The sequence below is a fragment of the Delphinapterus leucas genome, chromosome 10 (assembly GCF_059928025.1).
Source record: "Delphinapterus leucas isolate spDelLeu-1000000601 "Yukka" chromosome 10, BTC_Dleu_Yukka2, whole genome shotgun sequence".
Lineage (NCBI taxonomy): Eukaryota > Metazoa > Chordata > Mammalia > Artiodactyla > Monodontidae > Delphinapterus > Delphinapterus leucas.
In genome coordinates this window covers 53295851-53323321 of record NC_143138.1, presented here as the reverse complement: position 1 = coordinate 53323321, position 27471 = coordinate 53295851, and the positions used below count along the sequence as shown (strand labels likewise).

The 27471-nt window shown below is 47.0% G+C and overlaps 1 protein-coding gene across 1 annotated transcript in view; it reads left to right on the top strand.

The window, feature by feature from the left end:
* The window catches only part of SUSD5 (sushi domain containing 5), a 58996-nt gene extending 36826 nt beyond the window's left edge, over window positions 1-22170 (top strand). Inside the window, 2 exon segments of the mRNA XM_089919874.1 lie at window positions 9227-9415; window positions 19075-22170. Coding sequence (XP_089776000.1) covers window positions 9227-9415; window positions 19075-20372 — 1487 coding nt within the window. The 3' untranslated portion in view covers window positions 20373-22170.
* Window positions 22171-27471: the final 5301 nt, after the last annotated feature.

The following is a 27471-nucleotide window of genomic DNA, read 5'->3' as shown; positions in this document are numbered from 1 at the left end:
CTGAGTGGTGAGGAGAAAACCATAAAGGAGTGTCCAGGGCAGCGTTTCATGTGCACTGGAAAAAGTACACCTTCGTTATCAGAAATATATGCTGCTGAAAGGGAATGTCCATGAAAATGGGGAGAAAGCGAGCTGCTTACTCATCAGTCATAGAAATCAGCACAGGTACTGCCAGGCTGCACACTGGTCTCATCTGGGAAGTTTTAAGAACTACTGATACCTGGGTGCCAGCCCTAGAGATTCGGATATAAATGTTCTGGACATTGGGTTTTTTTTAAGCTGCTCAGTGACTATAACATGTAGCCCAGTTTGAGAATGAGTTCCCTAATGCAGAGTTTCCCAAAGCTCTCTGATGATGAGAAATACCAGGTGAACTTATTAGAAATGCAAACCCTCAGGCTACATCCCAGAGGCACCAAATCCCAATCTCCAGGGAAGGGGTCAGAGGAGTTGGTAAATCAAAGAGCCACAGTGAACCCCACAGCCCTGGCTGGTGCTTGTTAGATGTTTATTGGCGGTAGGCTTCTCTGCTGCCATGGCATCTCCCTCCAGGAAGGGTTCTACATTTGCTGACTGCAGTCAAGCAACTGAAAGATGTGGCCATGGAAAGCCCTGGGGAGAACAACATCCATGGTTTGTTTTTTTAAAAAACCACATAAGTAAATGAAAACGATCCTTTGAATCTCAAACATAGGAAAGGTTCAGATCCCTGAGGGAGACAGGACAGAGCCAGAGGAAAACCAGCATGACCTTCTTTCTTTAGTGATCTCAAATGGATACGTGGAGCTTCTGAGTCTGATCTCTTTCCTCCCATGAACAAGAGGTAGCAGCTAGCTTTTGCTGTGTAACATACCACCCCCAAATGTAGTGGCTTAAAACAACTGTTTGTTTAGTTCACTATTTTGGGGGAAGGGCAAAAATTTGTGTTATTCTTCTGGCCTCAGCTGGGCTCATTCACGAGTCCGCAGTCAGCTGCTGGGTAGGGGCCTTGCTTCTGGGTGTTGGCTGGATGTTGACTGGGGTGATGGGTGGGGGGCAGGCACTGAGCCATGTGTTCCTCATCATACAACAGGAGATCCTGGGCTTTCCACCTCACAGGCTTCAAACAGGTTGTTGTGTATGCAAGTGTGTGCCCCTTTGCCCACAACTGTAGTGCATGAAGCCAGAGTTTGGAAACATCTGTTCACATCCTATAGGGCACCAAGTTTAAAACCATGACAGTGACTCCAAAACTGAGTTATTGCCAAACCAATAAGGTGTGCCTCCTGATATACTGCACTCAGAGGAGCACAACTTCAGTTCAGTAGTATTCCTGCCAAAAATGTGCAACCTGAATCTAATCATGAGGAAGCTTTAGCCAAACTCAAGTTGAGAAACATCGTACAAAATGACTGGCCTATACTCTTTTAAAAATGTCAAGGAGGGCTTCCCTGGTGGTGCAGTGGTAGAATCCGCTTGCCAGTGCAGGGGACAAAGGTTTGAGCCCTGGTCCGGGAAGATCCCTCATGCCGTGAAGCAACTAAGCCCGCGCACCACAACTACTGAGCCTGCACTCTAGAGCCCACGAGCCACAACTACTGAAGCCCGTGCACCTAGAGTCCATGCTCCGCAACAAGAGAAGCCACCGCAGTGAGAAGCCTGCATACCATAAGGAAGAATAGCCCCCACTCACCGCAACTAGAGAAAGCCTGCATGCAGCAACGAAGACCCAATGCAGTCAAAAATAAATTAAATTTAAAAAAGAAAAGAAAAATGTCAAGGATAAGAAAGAGAAAGAGGGAATTCACTGGCTGTCCAATGGTTAGGACTCCGCAATTCCACTGCAGGGGGCGCAAGTTCGATCCCTGGTTGGGGAACTAAGATCCTGTAAGCCTCGTGGTGCAGAAAAAAAAAAAAAAAAGACAAAGAAAGGCAAGGCAACTGTTTTGGATTAAAATAGACTAAAAAAACTTAACAACTAAATGTAATTTGTGATCCTAGATTGTATTTTGGACCAGGAGAAAACAGCTATAATTGATGAAATCTGATGAAATATGGATTTGAATTAGATAATAGTATTGTATCAATGCTTCAATTCCCTGATTTTGCTAACTACTGCAGTTATGTAAGACAATATCCTTGTTCTTGGAAATATATACCAAGGTTCTCAGGGACAAAGTGACATCATATCTACAACTCATTCTCAAGTGGTTCAGAAAGGAATTACAGGGACTTCCCTGGTGGTCCAGTGGTTAAGAATCCACCTTCTAATGCAGGGGACATGGGTTTGATCCCTGGTTGGGGAACTAAGATCCCACATGCCGTGGGACAACTAAGCCCACACACCGCAGCTAGAGAAGCCCGTGTGCTGCAATGAAGAGCCTGTGTGTTGCAATGAAGCAAAGACCCAGAGCAGACAAAATTAAAAAAAAAAAATTACAGATATAGATATACATATTCATATATGTATACATACACATATATGTGTTTATGTATGATATATATTTTCTATATATATATATATACATATCTATATCTATCTAGAGAGAGAATATGATAAAGCAAATGGGGCAAAATGAACACACATTAGTAAATCTGGATAAAGGGTTTATGGGAGTTCCTTATTTTTTTAATTTTTCTGTAACTTTGAAATTATATGAAAATGAAAATTTCCCCCCAAATGATCTACATACTCCTCCCAAAACAACAACAACAACAGGAAAGCACAAAACAAAACAAAGCAAAAACAAAAACATGAAGCAAATCCATGATGCCTATCAGCTTATGTAAGGACTGATGCCATTTTAGCAAGTGAGCCCTGTGTGGGTGTCTTTGAGTCAAAGCGCTCAAGAGCCCCGCATCCAGGGCAATTTGCCTGAGCCTAGCTTGCCCCCCTCCCCTCCCCTCCAGGTCAACATGGAGAGGCTTGCGTGGGGAAAACTGGAGTCTTGGTCCAACAGGGCCTGACTTGTGAGGAGGCTTCAGATGGGTGATGAAGGGGCTCAGGAATGCATGCTGAGGTGGGATTAGGGTCAGAGGGCTGCTCTCTCTCGGACTTTCCAGAAAAGCAGGATGGATTCCCCATGATCCCTCAGAGAGACAGCCCTGTCCCTGTTCCTCTGCCTTTCCTTCTTTAGAAAGAGCATGTAAATGGCTCCCAAATGGCTCTTCACTTTTCCTCAGGGGAGCCTTGTAGACAGTCAACAAGGGATTATCACAGTAAGTGAAGTAAGTCAGACAGAGAAAGACAAATACCATATGATATCACTTATATGTGGAATCTAAGATATGATATAAAGGAACTAATTTACAAAAATAAAAACAGACTCACAGACTTAGGAAACAAACTTATGGTTACCAAACGGGAAGGGGGGTGGGGGAGGGGTAAATTAGAGATTATCAGCATATACAAACTACCATATATAAAATAGCAGATAAAAACTACTACATATAGGGACTTCCCTGGTGGTCCAATGGTTAAGAATCCGCCTTCCAATGCAGGGGACTCGGGTTCGATCCCTGGTCGGGGAACTAAGACCTCCACATGCCGTGGGGCAACTAAGCCCGCATGCTGCACCTACTGAGCCCGCGTGCTCTGGAGCCCGCACGCCACGACTAGAGAGAAGCCTACGCGCCACAATGAAAGATCCTGCATGCCGCAACTAAGGCCCAACACAGACAAATAAATAAATAAATATTTTTTAAAAACCTACTACATATAAAGTAGATAAACAACAAGGTCCTACTGTATACGTGTGTGTGTGTGTATGTATATATATATATATATATATACATATACATGAATCACTTTGCTGTACACCAGAAACTAACATAACACTGTAAAGCAACTATACTTCACCAAGGGAAATCTGTGTGCCAAAGGAAGGTTAAGAAGCCAAGAAGAGGCTCCTGGGGAGTGCACGTGAGGTCTGGTTCAGCAGACACCCAGGCAGTATCACCTCTAAGGGTTGCCTTTTTCCTGATGATGCTTCATTGCACCTAGCCCTGGGCTGCTGCTTCTCTTTGGCAAGACAGGAAGAATGAAGGGTGCTAACTCCAAAAATGGCAGACATGTGCCTCATAAAGAGCCCAGAAGGAAAACAGTCTGTGGAATGTTCAGGAAGCTGCCTCCTGTGTTTCTCTTTTGAAATAAAGTTCATCATGAATGTAGACGTTTCTCTTGTTTCCTTTCAGTATTTTTGTTTCACTGACAGTGAATTTCCAGCCCTGTGGTGACCTCACTTTAATAAGTGAAATTATTTTTAACCAACTGGATGCTGATGAAATGAGCTGCCTCCACTTGGGTTCTCTGGCTCTGCTTCTCTTGGCAGCTTGTCTGTGGAGTCAACAGCGTGGGGTCTGGAGGCTTCAGGTCTCCTCTCACCTTCTCCCTGTAGCACCCAAGGCTCACTAAGGGTGTGCTTCTGTTTCTCCCCCTCTAAGCCAGGGCTGGCCTGGCTGCTCTCCCCGCCAGCCCACCTCACCTTTTTAGCACTGTATTTCACCTCCCCTGCATACGTTACTCCTACCTGTATTTCCCTTAAAAATAGAAATGGAATGATTCCCTTCCTTTATGTCTTCAAGAAGAGAGCTGAGGGTCTTCCCTGGTGGTCCAGTAGTTAAGACTACACACTTCCACTGCAGGGGGCACAGGTTCGATCCCTGGTCAGGGAACTAAGATCCCCCAAGCTGCAGTGTGGCCAAAAGTTAAAAGAGAACTGAATGCTCACCTCTCAGGTGAGCAGGAATTTTTGAGAGTAGCCACCTCCCAGATCTGCTTGAGGAGGCGCTGTGCCTCAAGATCAGCTTTGGGGAAATTCCAGCAACTATGGGAGACTGGAACCAATGAACTGCAATGCTTTGAGCAGCTGATAGAACTTATCCAGTTCAGGGTCTCCCAAGGGAGTGTGGAAGAGTCTGCACTCATTACCATTGACCTGGCACTGGCCAATTTTTCATTTATTTGTCCAGGGTAATGCAAAGCAGGGCTCAGACTTGTGGGTGCTTCAGATAGATAGATAGATAGATAGATAGATAGAGAGAGAGAGAGAGAGAGAGAGAGAGAGAGAGAGAGGACTCCTCTCCACCCTCAAAGAGTTGATGGTGTATAAGGACAAGTAAGAGATGAGTGAGTTTCCATGGCACAGAGGAGGAAGGGAGACTTCCTGAGGCAGTGGCAGCTGAGGTGGAATTTGAAGGATTTTTTCTGTGGGGATAATGGTTAGGGAAAGGAGAAGAGGACACTGCAGAGAAAACAGCTGGAGCATGGGCTACAAATCTGAGATACCAGTGGTTCTGGGGAGACTAGCTCTGGGTGAGCCCTTGTCCTAGTGCTTCAGAGAATGAGTTGGGTTTGGAACATCCCTGGGGGCTCGAGTAGCTGCTGGGCAGCCCAGATAATCCCACTGCAGTTATTCCCAACTTGATCTATAGATTCAATGCAATCTCAGTCATAATTCCAGCAAGTTATTTTGTGGATATGAACTAATTCTATATTTTATAGGAAGAGACAAAGGCCCAGAATAGCTAACTCATAATTCAAGAAGAACAAAGTTGGAGGACTGACATGACTCAACTTCAAGACTTACCTAGAGGGAGGGATAGATTGGGAGTTTGGGATCGACACATACACATATTTAAATTAGATAACCAACAAGGACCTACTGTGTAGCACAGGGAACTCTGCTCAATAATCTGTAATAACCTAAATGGGAAAAAAATCTGAAAAGGCATAGATACATGTACATGTATAACTGAGTCACTTTGCTGTACACCTGAAACTAACACAACATTGTTAATCAACTATGCTCCAATATAAAATAAAATCTTTTTAAAATTAAATTTTAAAAGACATAAAGTTGCAGAAATCAATACAGTGTGGTATTGGTGAAAGAACAGACAAATATCAATGGAATCGAGTAGAGAGCCCAGAAATAGACCCACATAAATATAGTTAACTGATCTTTGACAAGGGAGCAAAAGCAATACAATGGAGCAAAAATAGTCTTTTTAATATAGGTGCTGGGACAACTGAACATCCACATGCAAAAGAAAAGAACCTAGACACAGCCCTTACACCCCTCACAAAATTTAACTCAAAACGGATCACAGACCTAAATGTAAAATGCAAAACTACAAATATCCTAGAAGATAATACAGGTGAAAACCTAGATGACCTTGTTTATGGTGATGACTTTCTTGATACAACACCAAAGGCACAATACATGAAAGAAGTAATTGTTAAGCTGGACTTACTTAAGATTGAAAACTTCTGCTCTGCAAAAGACAGTGTCAAGAGAATGAAAAGGCAAGCCCCGGACTGGCGAAAGTATCTGCAAGAGACATATCTACTAAAGGACTATTATTCAAAATATACAAAGAACTCTTGAAATTCAACATTAAGAAAATGAACAGCTCAATTTAAAAATAGGCAAAAGACCTGAACAGACACCCCACCAAAGAAGATACACAGATGGCAAGTAAGCATACGAAAAAATGCTCCACATCATATGTCGTCAGGGAAATGCAAATTAAAACAACAATGAGGGACTTCCGTGGTGGTGCAGTGGTTAAGAATCTGCCTGCCAATGCCAGGGACACGGGTTCGAGCCCTGGTCCAGGAAGATCCCACATGCTGCAGAACAACTAAGCCCGTGCGCCACAGCTACTGATCCTACGCTCTAGAGCCCGCAAGCCACAACTACTGAAGCCCGCACACCTAGAGCCCGTGCTCCACAACAAGAGAAACCACCGTAATGAAAAGCCCGTGCACCGCAACGAAGAGTAACTGCTGCTCGCCGCAACTAGAGAAAACCCACGTGCAGCAACGAAGACACAGCACAGCCAAATAAATTAATTAATTTAAAACAAAAAAGCAAAAAACAATGATTTACCACTACACATCTAGTAGAATGGCCAAAATCCAGAACACTGATGACACCAAATGCTGACAAGGATGTGGAACAGCAGGAACTCTCATTCATTGCTGGTGGGAGTGCAAAATGGTGCAGCCACTTTGGAAGACAGTGTGGCAGTTTCTTACCAAACTAAACATACTTTTACCATGCGATCCAGCAATCACAGTTCTTGATATTTACCCAAATTAGCTGAAAACTTAAGTTCACACAAAAACCTGTACATGAATGTTTATTAGCAGCTTATTTTCCTAATTGCCAAAACTTGGAAGCAACCATGATGTCTTTCAGTAGGTGAATGGATAAATAAACTGTCAGCACTTCCAGACAATAGAATATTATTCAGTGCTAAAAAGAAATAAGCTATCAACCCTTGAAAACACATGGAGGAAACAAATGCTTATTACTAAGTGAAAGAAGCCAGTCTGAGAAGGCTATGTACTGTATGATTCCAACTATATGACATTCTATAAAAAGCAAAACTATGGAGACAGTAAAAGGATTAATGGTTGCCAGGAGTTAGGAGGAATGAATAAGTGTAGCACAAAGGATTTTTAGGGCAGTGAAACTGTTTTGTATGATACTACAATGGCAGATGTATGTAATTATATATTCAAAACCCATAGATTGGGTTTATACAATCAAAACCCATAGACTGTAGAACATGAAGAGTGAACCCAAATGTAAACTGTGGCCTTTGAGAGGTAATGACATGTCAATGTAGGCTCATGGATTGTAACAAATGTACCACTGTGGTAGAGGATAGTGAGAAGGCTGTGCCTGGGTAGAGACGGGAACATGGGAAATCTCTGTACCTTCCACTCAATTCTGCTGTGAACCTAAACCTGCTCCAAAACTTAGTTTATTAGTTTTTTAAAAAGCAGGCACTCGGTAATAAATATGATATAATCCTCTTTATGTTAACACACACACACAATATCATATATTATCGCTTATATGTGGAATCTAGAGAAATGGTAGAGATGAACTTATTTGCAAAGCAAAAACAGAGTCACAGATGTAGAGAACAAACTTACGGTTACCAAGCGGGGAAGAAGAGGGTGGGATAAGTTGGGAGATTGGGATTGACATATATACACTACTATGTATAAAATAGATAACTAATGAGAAGCTACTGTAAGCACAGGGAACTCTACTGAATGCTCTGTGGTGACCTAAATAGGAAAGAAATCTAAAAAAGAGTGGATATATGTATGACTGATTCACCTTTCTGTACAGCAAGAAACTAACACATCATTGTTAAGCAACTCTACTCCAATAAAAATATAACACACACACACACACACACACAGCTACACATGTAGTATGTGCATCTCCATCAGTATTTATTTGTAAATACCAAACCGGTAACAGTGTTACCATCAGGGTCGAGGTTGGGGGAGGGGAGAGGCATCCTCTACTCTACAGTCTGTAATATTTCAGCATTTCACAAAGAGTACCACTTGCTGCTGGGCAGTGTCTCTGGGTCTGCCTTTCAAGGTGACATTAGAGGATAATATTGCCTGGCAATTTAAAAATACAAAGTTGTGGGACTTCCCTGGTGGTCCAGTGGTTAAGAATCCATCTTCCAATGCAGGGGACGTGGGTTCGATCCCTGTTCGGGGAACTAAGATCGCACATGCCGCAGGGCAACTAAGCCTGTGGGCCACAGCTAGAGAGCCTGTGTGCCGCAACTACTGAGCCCACACGCTCTGGAGCCCACATGCCACAACTAGAGAGAAACCCGAGCGCTGCAACAAAGACCAATGCAGCTAAATAAATAAATCTTTTTTAAAAAAATAAATAAAAACACAAAGTTGTAGCACTTTTATTCATTCAATAAGTATTTTTTGAGTGCTTCATCTGCGCCAGGCATTCTGCCAGGTCCTGGGGATGCCAGGGTGAAGGAGATCTCAGGTTAAGGTGCAGGCAACACCCATGGGGGAGAGGGGGTTGCTTTTTGTTTTTCCTCTTCTATTGTTCCGTTCCTTTTGGATTAACCCAATATTTTATATTATTCCATTTTACTTCCTCTACTGGCTTCTTTTTTTTCAGTATTTATTTACTTGGCTACATCCGGTCTTAGTTGCAGCATGCAGGATCTTTGCAGTGCGTGGGCTCTAGAGCGCATGGGCTTAGTTGCCCCAAAACATGTGTGATGTTAGTTCCCCGACCAGGGATCGAACCCACGTCCCCTGCATTGGAAGGCGTATTCTTAACCACTGGACCACCAGGGAAGTCTCAAGGGGTTGTTTTTTAAGTTTGTTTTTTCCTCCCAGGCTGAAAAAGTTCTGCAGAGTTTGGGAAAACTTATTGTGATTCCTTGTCCTCAGAGAAGCCGTGTGGAGACCCGCCTTCCTTCCCACACACCATCCTGCAGGGCCACACGGGCTTGGAGATGGGGGATGAGCTGCTGTACCTTTGCGCCCCCGGCCACGTGACAGGCCGGCGCGAAACAGCCTTCACCTTGCTGTGCAACAGCTGCGGGGAGTGGTATGGCCTGGTCCAGGCCTGCGGGAAAGGTAAGCAGGAAAATAACTCCAGGACAGCTGTATGGACCGCTCCTCTTGATGGGAATTTTCTGCTGCTGCCCTGCTGTCTTGCTATACTCCCTGGGCTGCCCCGTGAGTCTGAATAAAATTATAGCTGAGGTTAAAAAGACTCCTGTTGGGCATTTAGCTCCCGAAACTTGATCTGATTCCCCCAGATGTCCCCATTCCATCATCATCGTATGCCTGGGGGCGAGGTTTCTGCATCCCACCCCTGCCCAGCCCCCTTGGGAATTCTCCCAATGGCAGAAATCACTCTCTCCTATGACTCCTACACCATGGACCTCATGCCAGACCCTGAACTGTTCCCTGACCTCACAGGGTTCCTTTCTCCCCAAGACTCCTTCAGAGCCCACCTTCCTGATCCCCCATGACCCCTGGGTCCCAAGTGGAGGTTGCCGCTATAGAGGGGGATGACTCCAGCACCACAATGTTACTGAATTTATAGGACGGTTGGTCCCCAGAATGTCCGGCAGATCCTATGGGAGAACCATGATGAGACTATGGTGCTGTCTTGTCTGTGAGCTTCATCCATGTTGTTGCCTGAGCTGTGGTTTTTTGGGTTCATTGCAGTTTACTATCTATAGTGTGAATACACCACCCATTATTTCTGCTCGTGGTCATTTGGCTTGTTCTCGGGTTGTGACTGTCGAAAATTTACGCTGCGGTGATCGTTTTCCTCCACATCATTCGTTTCACATGTGAACACATTTCTTTTGGTTCCTGGCAGTGGAGTTGCTGCCCATGGGGTAGGTGTGTGTCCAGCTTACGTGGAGAGTTTTCTAAAGTGTTTTGACCAGTTTACTCTCCCACCAGCTGTGTATAAGAGCTCTGTTCCAGCATCCTCACCAACCTTCAGGATTGTGAGACTTTTTACCTTTTCACCAATCTGGTGACTACTCCATGGTGACCTGTAAAACCCATGTCTCTACCCAAGCACTTATCTAATCAGATACTATTAGCATTTACTCAGTAAGTGTCTGTCCAAGATTTTTGCCCATTTCTCTAACTGATTTGATTATTTATGTTAATGTTGGATTTCTTTTTTACGAAAACTTTCTTAATGTGTTGAAATTTTCTCTCTCATTCTGTGGCTTATTTTTTCCTCTTGGAGTGTTTTTTGATGAATAGTGAGATTTTGTTGTCTCAAACTCTCTGTGCACAATTAAAACTTTGTTTTCTTGTTATTGATAGACTGACACGTTAGTAAAAATGCAATAAAAATGAGTTAGCATAAAACTAAAGGAAAGATATTCTAGATATAAAAATTTTCCTTAAATAGACATAAAATTCCCCTGTCAAATTGTTACAAAAGCTTCTAAAAACTTCCTACTTGCTTGTCACATACTAATAACAAAGTTACAGAGTGGGACAAGTCCCTGAAACACAATTTGAGCCATTTTCTAGAACTTTCCTCTGTTGCTGCTGCTTTGTGACAGGCAGGAGCTGCTGCCAGTTCCGATGGATTCACCTGTCTGAGAAAAGAGGCATAAGACCTGACTTCCTGCTTGTTGCATGTGTCGCCTCAAAGCAGACCCAGGCTCACCCTGAGGTGTCAGTGGGCTGGCTGTGTTTCTGGCGAGGCACCGAGGCTGCACCATCCCACGAGGCACGTCCACCACTCAAAGGGGTTGTTTACTGGCCTCAGTAGAATGAGAACTAAATGAAGGTTTTGTGTGTCTGAAATGGTGTTTGCTTTCTCACCGCAAAGCAGAGTCGTTGGAGCTTTCAGCTGCTGGGCAGAAATTCTGGTTTCTACACTTAGCTGAATATACAGACCATTATAGTTTTCATTGCTCTATAGATTTAACGTTTAAAGTATCTGTGTTATTATAAATGTGTGTGCGTGTGTGTGTGTGTGTGTGTTACAAGAACATTGTCACCAGGTGTTTGACTCCACCTTACATGTATTTTTCCAGTGAACACCAACTTGTTTTGATTAAGGAACTGCTTCAGTTGGAGAAAAGTCATCTTGAGAGGGTGGGCCGAACAAGGGTTTTGGAGTTGGACCCATCTTGGTTTGGACAACAACATTCCTTCTACGGCCTACTGGCCATTCATTCATTCACTCTGTCCCCCTCCCTTCATCTGGCAGGGTCCCAGGTACTGTGTAATCAACGTTGAGCAAAACTGTCCCAACCCTAAAGGAAACTAGTAAACTGAATACCTTAGGAGAGACAGAGAAGCAGTAGATGATGAGGTAAAAGGGAAAGCTGGAAAACGAGGTGTCCCAGGTGAAATTTTAAAGGAAGTGTGTGTTCCCAGGTGGGAAAAGTGCTCAAAGGCTGCACAGGTCCAGTCAATGGAAGCTAAAAAGTGTGCACTGGTTTCACAGCCTACGAAGGTTCTGGTAGCCTTATGTTTTCAGTGTGTCGCTGGGGAGTGGGATGCACCTGGGTGGAACTGCAGCGAGCACAGGAATGAGCTGGAGCTTAGGAGCTCAGGGCTACTAGGAAGACTGTTTTACTCAAATTTGTCACTGTTTGGGCATCTTGAAGACTGGCTAGATGACTTGGGTTAGATTCTCTAAAAGCAGAGCCTGTTCAGATGTCCATGGCTTGTTGAGGGAGAAAGGGAATAAGGGAGGCAGGGAAGGTGAGAGGGTGGAGTTAAGGATGTGGCCTCAGCTGGATCCTTGCTTTGCCTGATCCCTTGGGGAGCTGGGGAGCATGAATTGCACCACAGGGTTGGTCCCACTTGGAAGCAAGGGGACCGGCCTGAGTTCCTCCATATTAGTCTGTCGTTGGCTGCAGGCTGCTGTGCACGGAGGGCAAGGCGGGTTGCAACCGCCCTAACTGAGGCTCCCATTCCTCCAAGGGCAGTCCTCCAGAGGAGTGGCAGCTGTGAACCCTCAGCTGCCGTCGCTCACAGCAGCTGGGGGATGGGTGCACTGGTCTGGGAAAGGGGACATGAGCACCGACAGCATCCACTACAGTGGAGAACTTAGTTGCTTATTAAAGCATCAGTTCCGGAGAGCAGTGGTTTAAAGAAAAATTAGTAAAGTGGAGACTGCCTGAATGAGCATGATGAAATTTAAACTTTGAATGGTGAGCAGGCATGAATGCACAGGGGCACGCCCACCTGGGTGGTCAGTGAGTGGCCAGTGCAGGAGGGTGCCTCAGGCACACACTGCCCACCCAGGTTGTATGTTCACCTCGACCTTATGGTCCAGCCTCAAGTGGTGCTGGTGAAATCTCTCACTTAGCACAGGGACTTTAGCCTTGACCATCAAACTGAATGGGTGGGGACTTCTTAAACTGCCATTTTCTCCCCTCTGCGTGTTGGTACTTCTCTAGCTTTGGTTCCTAGAGTCTAGGTCTGGGTCTGGCCATTTTATTTCCCATTCTCCTACCCGAATCCACAGTTGGTTTCCATTCCCAGTTGGGCAGCACGAAATGTTTGTCATACCTCTCTAATGTTCTTGGTATCCAACTATGGTTGGCTGTTGCCCTAATAATAGAAAAGTCCTGGTGCTTTGCTCCTTACGCATGTGCGCAGATTTCCATGCTATATTTGGTTTTCTTTGGGCTTCTTATTATACCAAGTCCCATATCTTCAAGGCCATATCCATCTCTGGCCACTTGTACCCTAGATAGTCTCTGACCTCCCAGCACTCCGAGTGGCCACCCCTGGCCATGTGACCATGGTGCCACACGTGCTTCCCTGGGCACACTGACCATTCCCCTACTTGCTGTCCTGGGTGCTCACTGCCTTCAACAGCTCTGCCCTCTTCTGACTCAGCACCCGGTGGTCCTATGGCCTCCACCCTGGTCTGCAATTACCCCAGGAAGGGAGAGACTCATAGACCCTTGCTCTCTGACCTGCCTCTTGATCCTCCTTTAAAACTTGCCCTGGGAACTTCCCTGGCAGTCCAGCGGTTAAGATTCTGAGCTTCGACTGCAGGGGGCACAGGTTCAATCCCTGGTCAGGGAACTAACATCCCACATGCCACATGGTGTGGCCAAAAAAAAGACAACTTGCCCTGACAAAGGGTATCTGCTAAGACAGGCTCTGAAAAGCCTTTAAGATTTTCCACTCCGAGCTCCATGGTTCTGTTTGTGCTTTCTGGTCTGTAGTATCAGGAAAGTGAGTGACACCAAGCTTGACCTCACTCTACCAGCCCTGCCACCTCTGAGTCCAACAACAAATGGACAGCTATTCCTTTTCCCTTCCCTGGTCTGTTGCAGCTATGGAAACAAGACCCATTCCCCATTTGGGCACTGAGAAAAGAGCCGTCGTAAACCATGCCAAACCTGTTCCATGTCATCTCTGTTTTGGGAGTTGTTTTTTGTTCTTGTTTTGTTTTTTTAAGAACTTTCCTGAGGTTTAATTTGCATATAATAAACAGTAACCATTTAAAATATAAAAGTCTCTGAGTTGTCACAGATCTGTACACCCATGAAACCACCACCAGAACCAAAACACAGAACATTTTCATCTTCCCCAAGTCTCCTCATGTTCCTTTCTGTAAGAGGAGTTTTATACACTTTATCTCATTTCATCTTCACAAGTATGAAAGTAGAAATGGCCAGCTCCAATTGATAGATGGGAAAACTGAGGGACAGAGAGGTTCAGTAACTTCCTGCGTCAGACAGCCAGAAAGAAGCAGAGCCAAGGGACTTCCCTGGTGGCGCAGTGGTTAAGAATCTGCCTGCCAATGCAGGGGACACGGGTTCGAGTCCTGGTCCAGGAAGATCCCACATGCCACAGAGCAACTAAGCCCGTGCGCCACAACTACTGAGCCTGTGCTCTAGAGCCCGCGAGCCACAACTACTGAGCCTGCATGCCACATCTACTAAAGCCCGCGCGCCTAGAGCCTGTGCTCCACAACAAGAGAAGCCACCGCAATGAGAAGCCTGCGCACCACAGCAAAGAGTAGCCCCCGCTCACTGCAACTAGAGAAAGCCCATGCACAGCAACAAAGACTCAAAGCAGCCAAAAATAAAAAAAGAATTATTAAAAAAAAAAAAAAGCAGAGCCAAGATTAAAACCAGGCACGTCTCATTCCAACATCTTTATGATGGCTGTGTGCTTCTCCAGGGGCCTCTAAAAAGCATCAGGGCTTGCTTTGTAAACTAGCTGTTCCCTCACTAAGTTCCTTTGCTATTTTCCCTCATTTCTAAAGCCCATCTTTTGTTTTCTTAAATTAACTTCCATTTCTGTTTTTCTCCATCTTCTAGACTTCCTTCATAGAGTAAAAGCCAGAGACTGGACTGAATTTAGAATTTCTTTGTCAATATTGCCATATTTGTTCAGAGGTTCATTGAACCAGTGGTTATTTCTGGCTTGTCTGGTTGTCTTTTTCAAAATTACTATTTTTAAAGGCTGTGTAGCCAAGACCAGAGGGAAAAAGAAGGCATGCGTGGGCTTCCATAAATGCAACAACATGAAAAATGGCAGCACTGGGAGAGCCCAGGGTTCTGGGCCCCGGCCTGTATACTTCTGCCCCTGATAAAGGCACGACCTGGGCGACCCTTTTCTTTTTACTCCTGATTTCTATTGATGTGTAGTCTTTGGTTTTCCTAAAGTAACGATTAAATCTAAACACACAGGGAATGACTTGGTTTTTGCCAAGAGAGCCCATGGAGTTTACATTTCCTGGACCCGTTGGTCTAAATCAGAAGGCCCAGTGTTGTGCCAGCCCAGCTTTCAGGAGAGCGTGGGGGAGGGGAGGGCTGGAGGGTTGGTTAAGGAGAGTGCAGACTCAGGGGAGCAGAGGGAGGGGAGAGAAATTACACCTCAGCAGGCAAAGGGCTGATGTTCCCCACCTTGAGGCAGAGTGTAATTTTGGGTTGACATTCAGTGAGCAACAAACTTTACTGTTACTCAAGAAGGGAAAAACAGGCTTGGGATATTTTGTCATGAGTAGACTCTTTGTAAACAGCTGGTGTCGGTGTCTGTGTCTTCATTTGAGGTTTTGGCGAAACTGTGACACAGTGAGAGCCTGTTTCTGAGCCAGACCTTGACCTGAGAACCTGGGCAGAGAGGAAGAGCTTGGCTCTGGGCCCTGGGCTGCCATCCAGGGATGCTCTAGGCTCAGGGAGCTCTGAAGGCAGAACCTCCAGACGGACAGGCAGACACACACACACACACACACATACACACACGCACGCACGCACACACACACACACAGCTCAGACTGGCCATAAGGGTCCTGGTCAAGGCAGGCCCACCAGGCAAGAGTGGGCTGACCTATCCCAAACCCCCAGCTCTAACATTATACGCTAGGCCAGTATTTCCTGCACAAGAAGGTATGGGGGAGGAGAAAATGGCTCACGTTCTGCCCATATTCCAGGTGCCTTTTGACTTCTGAAGCTCATGGGCTGGGTTACATGGGAGAAGGAATTTAGCCCACATTGATTATGCTCAGTACTAGGACTAAGAGGTTGTTTACCATTCTTTGCTACTGTCATATGCACCAAATAATGCCCTGGCTGACGGACTTCCAGACTGAACCAAGCTTGATCAAAACGGGCTTCCATCACTCACTTGTTCACCTCTTCATTCACGTGGTTATTCATTCAACAAATATTTCCAGAGTGTCTACTATGTGCCAAGCACCACGCTGAGTGCTGGGGACACAAAGGCAGAGAGGACTTGTCCACACACCAGAAGACAGAACTGTCATAAATACTCTGACAGGATGACCAATATGGAGTCCTAAACAAACACTTCCCAACACAGACGGTCCTCAACCTCAGACACACGTCAGAACCAATTGGCAAAATGCCAAATAGCACTTGGTGCTCAAAAGAGAAGCTTGCCGGGTGCACACCAGTGAACTTACCTCGGTCTTGGAGCTCGTCAGCTCTTCCAGAGGCATCTTTCCATTCCACCAAGGGAAAGCATACGCTGGCAGCCAGTGCCGAGCTGGGAAGAAACAGGGAGAATCCCCGAAACAAATAGTTTCGACAGCTGCTATGAACGTCCCCCCAAACCCCATCTCAGGGCCAGCGAGTCACGAGCAACTAGCTCCTCGCAACCGTCCCGGCGAGTCTTCATGGCGGCGGCTCTGGTCGGGAAAACCCGGGAGCCAGATATCGCGAGAGCCCAGCCTCAGGTTGCGAGCCAAATACTTAACCTAAAGTGGGTCCAGCTGCTCGCCGCTCAAAAGCCAATAAAGAGGCAAGATTGACGGAAAGGAAAGTTTGCTTTATTTCAAAGGCCAGCAACCGAGAGGGGAGGCCAGTGTCCTGTCCAAAGACCGACTCCCCCCACTGACAATCAGTGGGCAAGAGCTTTTATAGGCAGAGGGTGGGGACTACATGCAGGAACAGCACAGTCAGCTCTGACCGTCCTCTTGAAATTGGTCAGGCGGTGGTCTGATCACCATCATCTTGATTGTTTTAGGTTCAGTTAATCTTCAGTTCCAGAGTCGGTTTGTTCCCATTTCTTTGAGGCCAGTTCTAAGAATTGTGGCAGCTTATGTCATGGCTACAGCCTGGTCACCATATAGTTAACTTCTTCCACCTGCTGGGGGTTTTAGTATCTACAAAGTAGCCTTCATCGAGTCATAGTAGTAACATCAAAGATCACAAATATAATAATGAAAAGTAAAATGAATGGGCTTAAATTTTAGGAGCAGTTCAGAAAGGATTTTTAAATGTGTTTATAACTCTGCAAGTCATTAAATAAGCAAGATAAGGAGACTTATTAGAAATAAACCAAATGCCCACTAATCCAGTTTCAGAGCCCAGGAACACACCACACCTCAGCATTCCATCCAGACCTTGGTGCTGGAGATCTTTGCATTTTGCCCTTTTTAAGGTGCAGAGTGAAGTAGGGGGAAACTCCTGAGCTTTGTTTCCACCTGCAGAACACGTCTGACTCCAAATGTGGTGAGGTGGGGGGCAGTGGAGGGGGATCCCTCACACCAACAACCAATTTTGCAAATCTCTGGACACCAGCTGGGCGTCCTACAGTTCAATTCCATTCTAACATTACCTACCTGGAGTTAGTGCAGAACCCATGGATTACGGGCTCAGTCCCACAAGACTGCCTCTGCTTTACATGCCAATCACAAATCCAGATCACCTGGACTTGTGACCAACTGGCTATAAATTGGGGGTTTTTACGACCCCCTCCTCAGGTTTGACAATTTACTAGAACAGCTCACAGAACTCAGGAAAGGACTTTACTTATAGTTACCAGTTTATTATAAAGGATATTACAAGGATACAGGTTGAATAACCAGATGAAGAGGTACATAGGACAAGGTCTGGAAAGATCCCGAGAACGGGAGCTTCTGTCCCTTGAACCTGGGGTGTATTCCTCCCCAGCACGTTGGACACATTCACCAACCTGGAAGTTCTTGAAACCCTGTAGTTTAAGGGTTTTTATGGAGGTTTCATTATGTAGGTATGGTTGGTTACATCATTGGCCTTGGCGATCAGCTCAATCTCCAGCCCCTCTCCCTAGGTGGGGGTGGGGCTGAAAGGCCCAACCCTCTAATCACGTGGTTGGTTCCTCTGACAACCAGCCCCCAACCTGAAACTCTCTAGGGGCCCACAGAATCACCTCATTAACATAACTCAGGTATGGTCAAAGAAACTTGTTATGCATAACAAAAAGCAGGGGCTACTCTTCGTTGCGGTGTGTGAGCTTCTCATTGCGGTGGCTTCTCTTTGCGGAGCACGGGCTCTAGAGCGCACGGGCTTCAGTAGTTGCGGCAAAGCTCGGGCTCAGTAGTTGTGGCGCACAGGCTTTGTTGCTCTGCGGCATTTGGGATCTTCCCAGACCAGGGATCAAACCCGTGTCCCTTGAATTGGCAGGTAGATTCTTAACCACTATGCCACCAGGGAAGTCCCTGCCTATTTATTATTGATTTGTAGGAGTTCTTTATAAATTCTGGAACCCTTTGGAGGCTATATGTGTTGCAATTATCTTCAACTCTGTGGCTTGCATTTTAACTCTCTTCGTGGTGGCTTTTGATGAACAGAAGTTCTTAAAGTTAATGTAATTTGGTTGTCTGTCTTTGTGCCAATACCACACACAGTCTTAAAAAGTACTCCAGTTTTATAGTAAATCTTGAAATCTTGTAGTTTGCATGCCCCAACTTTTCTTTTTCCTTGTCTATTCTTGGCCCTCTGCATTTCCATAAATTTTAGCATCAGCTTGTCAATGTCTGAGATACTCATTAGGATTGTATTAAATCTACATAGATCAATTTGGGCAGAATTGACAGCTTAACAATTACACTTCCATTGTACTAACATAGGATAGCCCTTCACTACTTAAGTCTTCTTTAATTTTGCTCAGAAATACTTTGTACCATTCTATGTAGAAATCTTACCCATTTTTGTTAGATTTATTCCTAGGAGTCTGGGTTTTTTTTATGCTATGGCAAATGGTATCTTTTGAATTTTTTGTTTTCTGTTTATTGCTGGTATATAGAGATACAGTTGATGTTTTATGTTGACTGTAGACCCAGTTTCCTTGATAAACTTGCCTGTTAATTTGTTTAACACTTTGTATATAGGTTCTTTGGGTTTATCTGTGATACAGTCATAGCATCTGAGAATAACAGTTTTATTTCATTTGTTCCAGTCTTTATGCTTTTGGTTTCCCTTTCTGTGTTCCACGCTGGCTCTGTGACCTCGGACTTAATGAGGCTTTTCCCTCTTTCCTTCCAGATGAGGGTGAGGTACATATTGACTATGAAGATAATTTTCCTGATGACAGATCTGTGTCATTCAGAGAGCTCATGGAAGATTCCCGGACAGAGGCAGAGGAGGACAGGGGTCAGGGAGAAGCCTCTGAGGAGGCTCCAAAGCAGGACCATCTGGTCTCTATTTCTGTGGGGAGAGAAGACACAGCCCAGGATACAGCTTTTGCGCCAACCACAGGTTTGCCCAGCACTGGGAGCAGTGTCCCCACAGACCTGCCAGGATCCCAACAAAACCAGAAGTACATGTTCTGGTTTCCTGATGAGACCTTCCACAAGCCTGAGTTGGAAAAGGAGATGGACGAGGACACCAAAAAGCAGGTTCCTGCTGGAGACAACCACAGTGGCACCACATTGGCCCCAGGTGAGCCAGAAGAAACTAGGGTCATCTACAGCAGCACTGATGGTCCCTTGGGGCCATTTGTGGGTAGGAATGACAGCAAGGCAGGTGACCCAATGGTGAGCAGCAGCGATGAGTCCTGGTTAGATGGCTACCCTGTGACCGATGGGGCTTGGAGGAAGACAGAGGCAGAAGAGGAGGAAGAGAAGGACAAGGGCAATCGATCAGTAGGGCTGGAAGAAACCTTCCTAGTTACACCCAATCAGCCTGCTGTTGTGGAAGTTAAGAAGCCCAGGAGTACCACCCTCACACTCAGTGAGGACACAACCAACCGTTCAGTTCTTCCAACTCAAACTCTAGATGTAGAAGCTTTGGCTCTCAGACCCATGAGTGTGTCTGAAACTGAGAGTCCCAGCAAGGGGGATGGTGACTTGACCAGGGACCAGTCAACTGTTCCTTGGAGATATGCCACAGAGAAGCCTCCCATGTCCACCCTACCCTATGAGCTCACCAGCTCTATCCTGGAGACGGTGACAACCGCCATCCACAAGACATCGAACCTCATTCCCTCAACTGTCACGGCGGCCACCCGGACTCCAGTGGAAATCACTGCCCCTGAGGTCCAGGATACCTTTCCATACCTGCTGTCTGAGGACTTCCTGGGACAGGAAGTCCCCGGCCCAGGTGCAAGCGAGGAGCTTCTTCCAACCTTGGAGTCCTGCGTAGGGGATAAGTGTCGCAGCCTCAGCAGAGGCCCCATCATTGCCACCATTGTCACGGTCCTGTGCCTGCTTCTGTTCCTGGCAGGCATGGGGGCCGTGTGGGGTTACCGCAGGTGCCAGCACAGGAGCTCCGTGTACAAGCTGAATGTTGGCCAGCGGCAGGTTGGTCACTACCACCAGCAGATTGAGATGGAGAAGGTCTAGCCACCTTGGGGGGCTCGCCCGAAGCCCCTTGGGAGGAAGATAAACTGTGACATATCACATTGAGAAACACTGACAATTCACTAGCGCACGAAACAAGTGGAGTAGGGCTCGTCTTCTTTTTCTCAGGTCTTTGTTTTCTAGGCTGAGAAGCATCTCTGGAGGCACCTGGCAGGGCAGGGAGGCTTTGGTGGCATCTTCACACACCTCAGCATCCCCTTGACCATCTGCCCTGGAACCTGTTGCACTAATCCCAGACCTGTGCTTCCTAATTCCAGTGAGAGGTCAAAACTCACCTCTTCACCATACAGTTGTCTTTTCTTTTTTTTTAAGAAAGAAAATGACTGAGACTGCAACATGAAATTTTCGAAATAGATGTGATGTACAGAGCATTTAAGAGCAGTGTTATTTCGGATATAGATATTTAATTGCTGGGAGTGGGATACGGAAGAATAATGGGTTATCTCCTTTTAATGCTGTGACGTTGCTGAGGGCATATGAGCCAAGAACCAGGACATAGTCTAGAAGCTTTGAGATTTTTAAAAAGTTGTTTGTTGAAATTGGAAAGAATTTATGACAGATGTTTGGTTGGGAGGGGAGGGGAGGAGTGGTGGGACACACATCCACCCTGTTCCCTCCATCCTGTGGGACAGCCCATCGTTTTTTTAAAAAACAAGATTTGTTTTGTACCAGTAAGCACCGTTTCCTCTCAGAAGCAGTGGCCTGGTTGTCCTTGACCAGTCTGTGCCTAGGAATGTCTTAGAGTTTTTGCCAGGACTAACAAAACTCAGTCCTCGGTTTCCTTTCTCAGGATTAACCATTCCTCTGAACTCCAGGAAGAGAGAATGAGCTAGGAGGGGAAAAAATGTTTCAAGAGGGCCAAGGGCTAGGATATCAAGCATGGGTACCTACCTGATAGAGAAGCAGAGGAATTGAAAAGGAATATGAAATGATCTGTGACGATCTGTACTTTACCCTGTTGTGGCGATTGTGAGCCCTCTAGAAACAGCCTGAGTGCAGGATGGACTCCGCATGGCTGTCGTGCACCCAGTTCACGGTGTCTCGATCATCTTATGGTGACTCAGCATATCTCGCTTATGATGACAGAGCATGCTCCTCAGACCAGTGGCATCAGCATCACCTGGGAACTTGCTAGAGGTGCAAATTCTCTGGTTCCACCCCAGATGAAGTGGAGACCCTGGGGGTGGGGCCCAGCTATCTGTGCTTTAACTAGCCCTCCAGGTGATTCTGATGCACGCTCAAGACTGAACCACAGGCTTACAAGCACATAAATTTTGAGCTTTGAGGCCAGCTGAGGCTCTGGAGGCACCGATGAGGAACACCTGAGGTCTGTCTTGCACGGAGGTCAGGCATCGCTGTGCCCCTGGATAGCATTTGAGGCTGCCGAAACATCACTTCCAACTCAAAAATAGGTAATATTAATACAAATGTATTAATAAATTTATCACAAATAAATAATACATGCAAATGTATTATTTGATAGAACTGCAAAATAAACCCAACACATCAGTTTTTAAGTTTTTATTGATTTGGTGTCATCTAAATTAATGTTATAGGATCTAAAAAATGCACGTAGAAACGGAATGCTTAAAAACACTGTAAACCGGGCTTCCCTGGTGGTGCAGTGGTTGAGAGTCCGCCTGCCGATACAGAGGACGCGGGTTCGTGCCCCGGTCCGGGAAGATCCCATATGCCGCGGAGCGGCTGGGCCCGTGAGCCATGGCCGCTGAGCCTGCGCGTCCGGAGCCTGTGCTCCACAACGGGAGAGGCCACAACAGTGAGAGGCCCGTGTACCGCAAAAAAAACAAAAAGCAAAAAAAACCACTGTAAACCTAAATTGTATGTCATCATGTGTGTTTTGAGACTGGTAAATGTTTACTGCTCACAAAAATTTGGGGGTGGGGATCCATTAACACAAAGCTTCTGACATTTTTAAAATAAATAATTATTTCCCCAGTTACTTAGTGTATTTTATATCTGCGTTACATCACAGTGGTTTTTTTAAAAAGGATTCTCTAGTAGTCTTGAAAGTACGTTACATCACAGTGGTTTTTTTAAAAAGGATTCTCTAGTAGTCTTGAAAGTAATGTCTTAATACTTGTTGGATCTAAGACCACCCTTTCTAAGCCTCTCAGCCATGTGACCTCCCACAGCAGGATTTTGGGGAGTCTGCAGAGCTCCTGCCCCCTCCTCCCTCCTTCCATCTTCCTCACCCCAACCAGAGACCATGCCTCTCACTAAAACAAAAAGCCCAGGGCCTTGCTACTCAAAGTGTGGTTCCCAGGCCAGCAGCACAGACACCACTTAGGAGCTTGTTAGAAATGCAGAATCTCAGGCCCCTCCCCAGACCTGCTGACTCAGACTCTGTGTTTAACAAGATGCTCAGGTGATGGGGGTGTGTGGTCAAGTTTGAGAAGCACTGACCTAAGAGACCAGAACCAATGGCCTCCCTTCTCCTAACTGATGGGACAGTCAAAGGAATCAATAGAGAGAGTTAGGGGTAGGTGGTCAGCAAAGCCTGGGGAGGGTTAAGAGAACCATCAAGGTGTGGTGGAGGGCTGTTAGGGGCCCAGATGAGACCTTCAGCAACAGAAAAGCCCCCGAGGGACAAGGGCTCTGGCCTCAAGAAGAATACAGCCCCTGTCCAGCGGTGGCCTAGAGAGGCAGCGTTTTTAAAGGCCTGGACCTCTTCTCTCAGCCTGCAGTCCCTTGCCAGCAAGTCCCAGCTGCGGTCAGCAGCAGTCGAGGGTGAGGGAGCCTAGGCAATGTCTACCCAGGGGCACAGGGCAAGGTGGACAACAGATCTGGAGGTGTGAATGGAGTAACCCAGCTCAGAGACCGTCAGCACCAGTCCCATCTGCCTCACGTCCCTCTTTACCTCTGCAAACACCGGTTATGGCCCCTCCCAAGCCACCCAATGTTGTGGACACTGTTGGTGTCCACCCAGATCCCCTTCACTGGGCAGGTGAACCCTCCTCCTACTGCCCTGTTGGCTGCTAAAATGCTCATAAATGCATACACGTACCCTTCTCACCCAGAGAATTGTCCTCAGCCTAATGGGAGTTCCCTCACCCAGGAGTTAGCCCCTCACACCCCTCCACCCATGCGGCAGCCTGCATGCAGCCAGTGAGTTATGGACACAAGCACACAGAAGGCCGGCCTCCTTGCCTCAAGGTGGGAGAGCTCCCATGGGATCATGCTGAGGCTGGTCTCCAGAGACCACACCCTTTCCAGCTATTTCCTGCTTCCCTTCTCCTGAGAGCACCCATCACTCGCACAAGGCTTTGCTTCAAGGGATCAGGACTTAAGACGTCCATTGATGGGTAAACTCTTACTGCCTACACCGCCACTCCTGCTCCGTCCAAACTTTTCCACTGTATCCTCCAGAATTCCTGGGCTGACATCAACAGAATCCGTTTCCTCCACCACCTCTTCCAATAGCCGATGTGTGTGAACTCTCTGGCCCATAGGTCTAGTTTTGCCCTGGCTGGTTCCTCACTCTTTCCACCTGCCTCCTTCTACACTTTTCTTTCTCCTTGCTGGTCCTTGGGTGATAGGCCTGGAGCACAGTAGCTATTGGCTGTCATGCCTGGAGGCTTTTGGTCCTCATTAAACAGTAAGTACTTTATCACTTCTCAGACCTTGGCAGCAAGGGACCAGCTCATTAGATCCAAAGCAAGCCCTGGATTCCCAGTGTTTTCCTAGTGAGATCCCAGTTCTCTGAAAGAGAGTCTTCCTGGGGAGAGGAATGAGCCTGCATCTCCTGAAGGCTCTGGGCCCGCCCATGGCTGGCAAGGACTCCCCCTCTGCGTGACAGCCAACCGTCCTTGGGGTGAGGGCTCTGCTTCACTAGATGCACATCAGAAACCTCACAGACCTGAGAAAACAGTTCATTACAACACGCGTCCTAGAATGACTGGGTCCGGTTAAGACAGCCCCACCACCAGACAGAAAGAAAGCAGTAAAGAACAAGCAAAGGGGCTTCCCTGGTGGCGCAGTGGTTGAGAGTCCGCCTGCCGATGCAGGGGACACGGGTTCGTGCCCTGGTCCGGGAAGATCCCACATGCCGTGGAGCGGCTGGGCCTGTGAGCCATGGCCGCTGAGCCTGCGAGTCCGGAGCCTGTGCTCCGCAACGGGAGAGGCCACAACAGTGAGAGGCCCGCGTACCACAAAAAAAAAAAAAAAAAACAAGCAAAGTAAGGGACTTCCCTGCTGGTCCAGTGGTTAAGACCCCACGCTTCCACTGCAGGGGGCACGGGTTGGATCCCTGGTCAGGGAACTAAGATCCCGCATGCTGTGTGGTCAAAAAAAAAAAAGAAACAAAGTAAAACATTTAATGTGATTCTAATTTCCCACAGAGTGAAATTGTACCCACTGCCCTGACCCAAGGAGAGGAAGTGGAAAAGATATCGGCAACAACCTTTGTAGTGTGGCCTGCTGACCATGACCCTAAAGTGGGCCCATCTTGTTTCTGTTGGTACAGTTAAGAAATTGCTTCATTTCTTCCCACTCTTTTTCTTGTAAAAGGAGGCACCATCAATCTTATGCTATCAGCTCCAAGAGGATAGCCAGTCGACTCATTCAACAAGCCACCAAAGCCAGATTTGAGGTGGGGCGCACTTTAGGCCTAGGGTATGCTCACTGTGCCCACCTCCGAGAGAGAACATTCTCCTATGGCACATTCCACGGCTGCTCCTGACTTGTTTCTGGGGTAGGAGTGGGTCAGTGAAGGCGAAGCTGGGCCATCCTGGTGAATTCCCTCTCAGGGAGATGCCCCGGGGACGGGCTGCAGGCACAGGAAGTCCTATGCACAAAACCTTTGGCTGAGGCTGACTTAAGGTCCCTTCCCTTCCCACCCCCCTCCTTGTATATAGTTTAAACTCTCCACACTAGGTCATTCAAGCCTGGAGTCACCAGAAAAAAGAAGTCGCTGTTTGGGAGATGGCAGATGGTCAAGAGTTCGGACAGCTGCGATGAAGGATTAGTTGTGGGTTTTTCTCAGAGCCTCGCTACAAACTGTGCGGCCGTTCCATGTGCAAACACTATTAAATGAGAATGTTTTCTCTGGCTCCAAGCCACCTTCTCCCCACAGTTTAAGTATTGAATTTTAAAAAAAAAACTGAAGTAGTTTAGGTTTACATCTCACATTTAAAACTTAAAAACGTTATTTCCATCAATGTTGGCAGAAACGGGCCACTGTTGATTCCACCAGCAGTCATAATAAACTCTTGCCCACTGACAATCTAACAAATCATTTTCTGTTTGCCACTGAGTTTGGTTCAATAAAATTTTTGTGCTCTTAACATTCTCTTAGTAAGAACTCCTAAAAGCAACGTTTCCGAAGGCGGCATTTGTGGGCAATGGACACAGTGGTTCTGGATCCCAGAGGTGAGCACGACAGGTTAGTGGCAGTAATTAGAAAGCCTCAAACTCAGAAAAATATTAGTACATTGAATAGCGTGGTATGTGCAACATTTCACTCCATTAGTGGCTTTTAAACCTTTATGTACACACAAACCTGCCCCCAGCCCTTCCCTGCTAAGGTAAAGTGTGAACATTAACAGAGGCACAGGGGGTGCCTTTAGACCCTCCCCAGTGTAGGCCCCTGCCTGGGCTGCCTGAGAGGCATTGGGGCTAGAGAGAACCCCCTGCCCCATGGTGGGCAGCCTCCCTGGGTGGAAACCTAACAGTACCCGTGGGGCTGCGTGCAGGTGGGTCAGAGGACAAGCAAGGCATCCTAGTCTCGGTCTGGAAACTCCCACAAAGCTTACAAATGTGTTTTGTTTTGTTTTGTTTTTTTCAAAAGACCCACGACGTCTCAATCCAGGATTCTTCTAAGAAAACCCGCTCAGGGAGGTACTGGGCTGAGGTCGCTGAATGCAGCCTCTGAGCTGGGGTTTTTTCATGGTGGGTTTGGAAGAATCGCCCCACTTTTTTTTTTTTTTTATTTAATTGGTTTGGCTTCTTTCGAAGTAAAAACTGAGTAATTTGGTTCCACAGCCTTCAAGCAAAGCAAAGTGCTGACAGTGTTGATCCTACTGTCCCCAGGGTTTCTTTCCCAGGGGACACCGCTAGGATGGGGGTGGAGGCGTTTTCAGTCCCCAGTGAAAAGAGGCCAACCTCAGACAGTGAAGGAGAACCTCTGCCCACCACCAGGCAACCCCGTGGGGAACATCCTCACCCACAGAAAGGTCTCCTGGGCTCCAAGGAGAAGGACCACAGGGAAACTCTGTGGGCACAGAGAGGTGGACAGGGTCAGGCCTCCTTGCATGTCCTCGTACAGCCGGGAAGAGCCGCAGCCTGGAGCTTCAAGGAGGCTCAAGTGTGTGCGGGTCCAGAGCCTCCACTGATGGGGTCCTGGGGCAGGGCACCCACGCACGGGCCCCGCCTGCCTTGCAGTCCCGCCCTGGGACCCACTCCCCACTGGATCCCTGACTTAGGCTCTGCTAATGACCTCACCTGAGAAAATGCTCCAATTTTATTTGCAGCCTGAACATGGCATCCCAGCTTCAGACAGCTGCTTGGCACCGAATGCCTTACTTACCCACCCAGCCATCTTCCCCATCTCAGGAAATGGCAACTCCATCCTTTCCGTGCTTCCGGCCCAAAACCTCGAGGTCACCTCGAGCCTCTCTCGTTTTTCCTCTTACGCTCTACGGCCAATCTGTTAGCAAATCCTATTGGCCCTGGTTTCAAAAAAATCCACAATCTGACCACTCCTCACCATGTCTCTCCTGCTACCGCCCGGGGACGAGCCCGCATCCCCCTTGCCTGGATTTTTGCAGCCATCCCCTAATTGGTATTCCTGCTTCTACCCTTGCTTGCTTCCAGGTTTCTCACAGGATGGCAGCTGGCGTGCTCCCTGTAAAACGCAAGTCAGCCCAGGCTCCGCTCTGCTCCACAGCTCCCACCCCACTCAGGGCAGAAGCCAGTGGCCTTACACTGGCCGGCAAGGCTGAGCCATCCACCCTCCCACCCACACACCTATCCTCACCTCCTTCCATTCTGCCCCTGGCCCACGCCTCCCCTGGGCCTCCTTACTGTCCCCAGACCACACAAGCACATCCCCACTGTCGGGCAC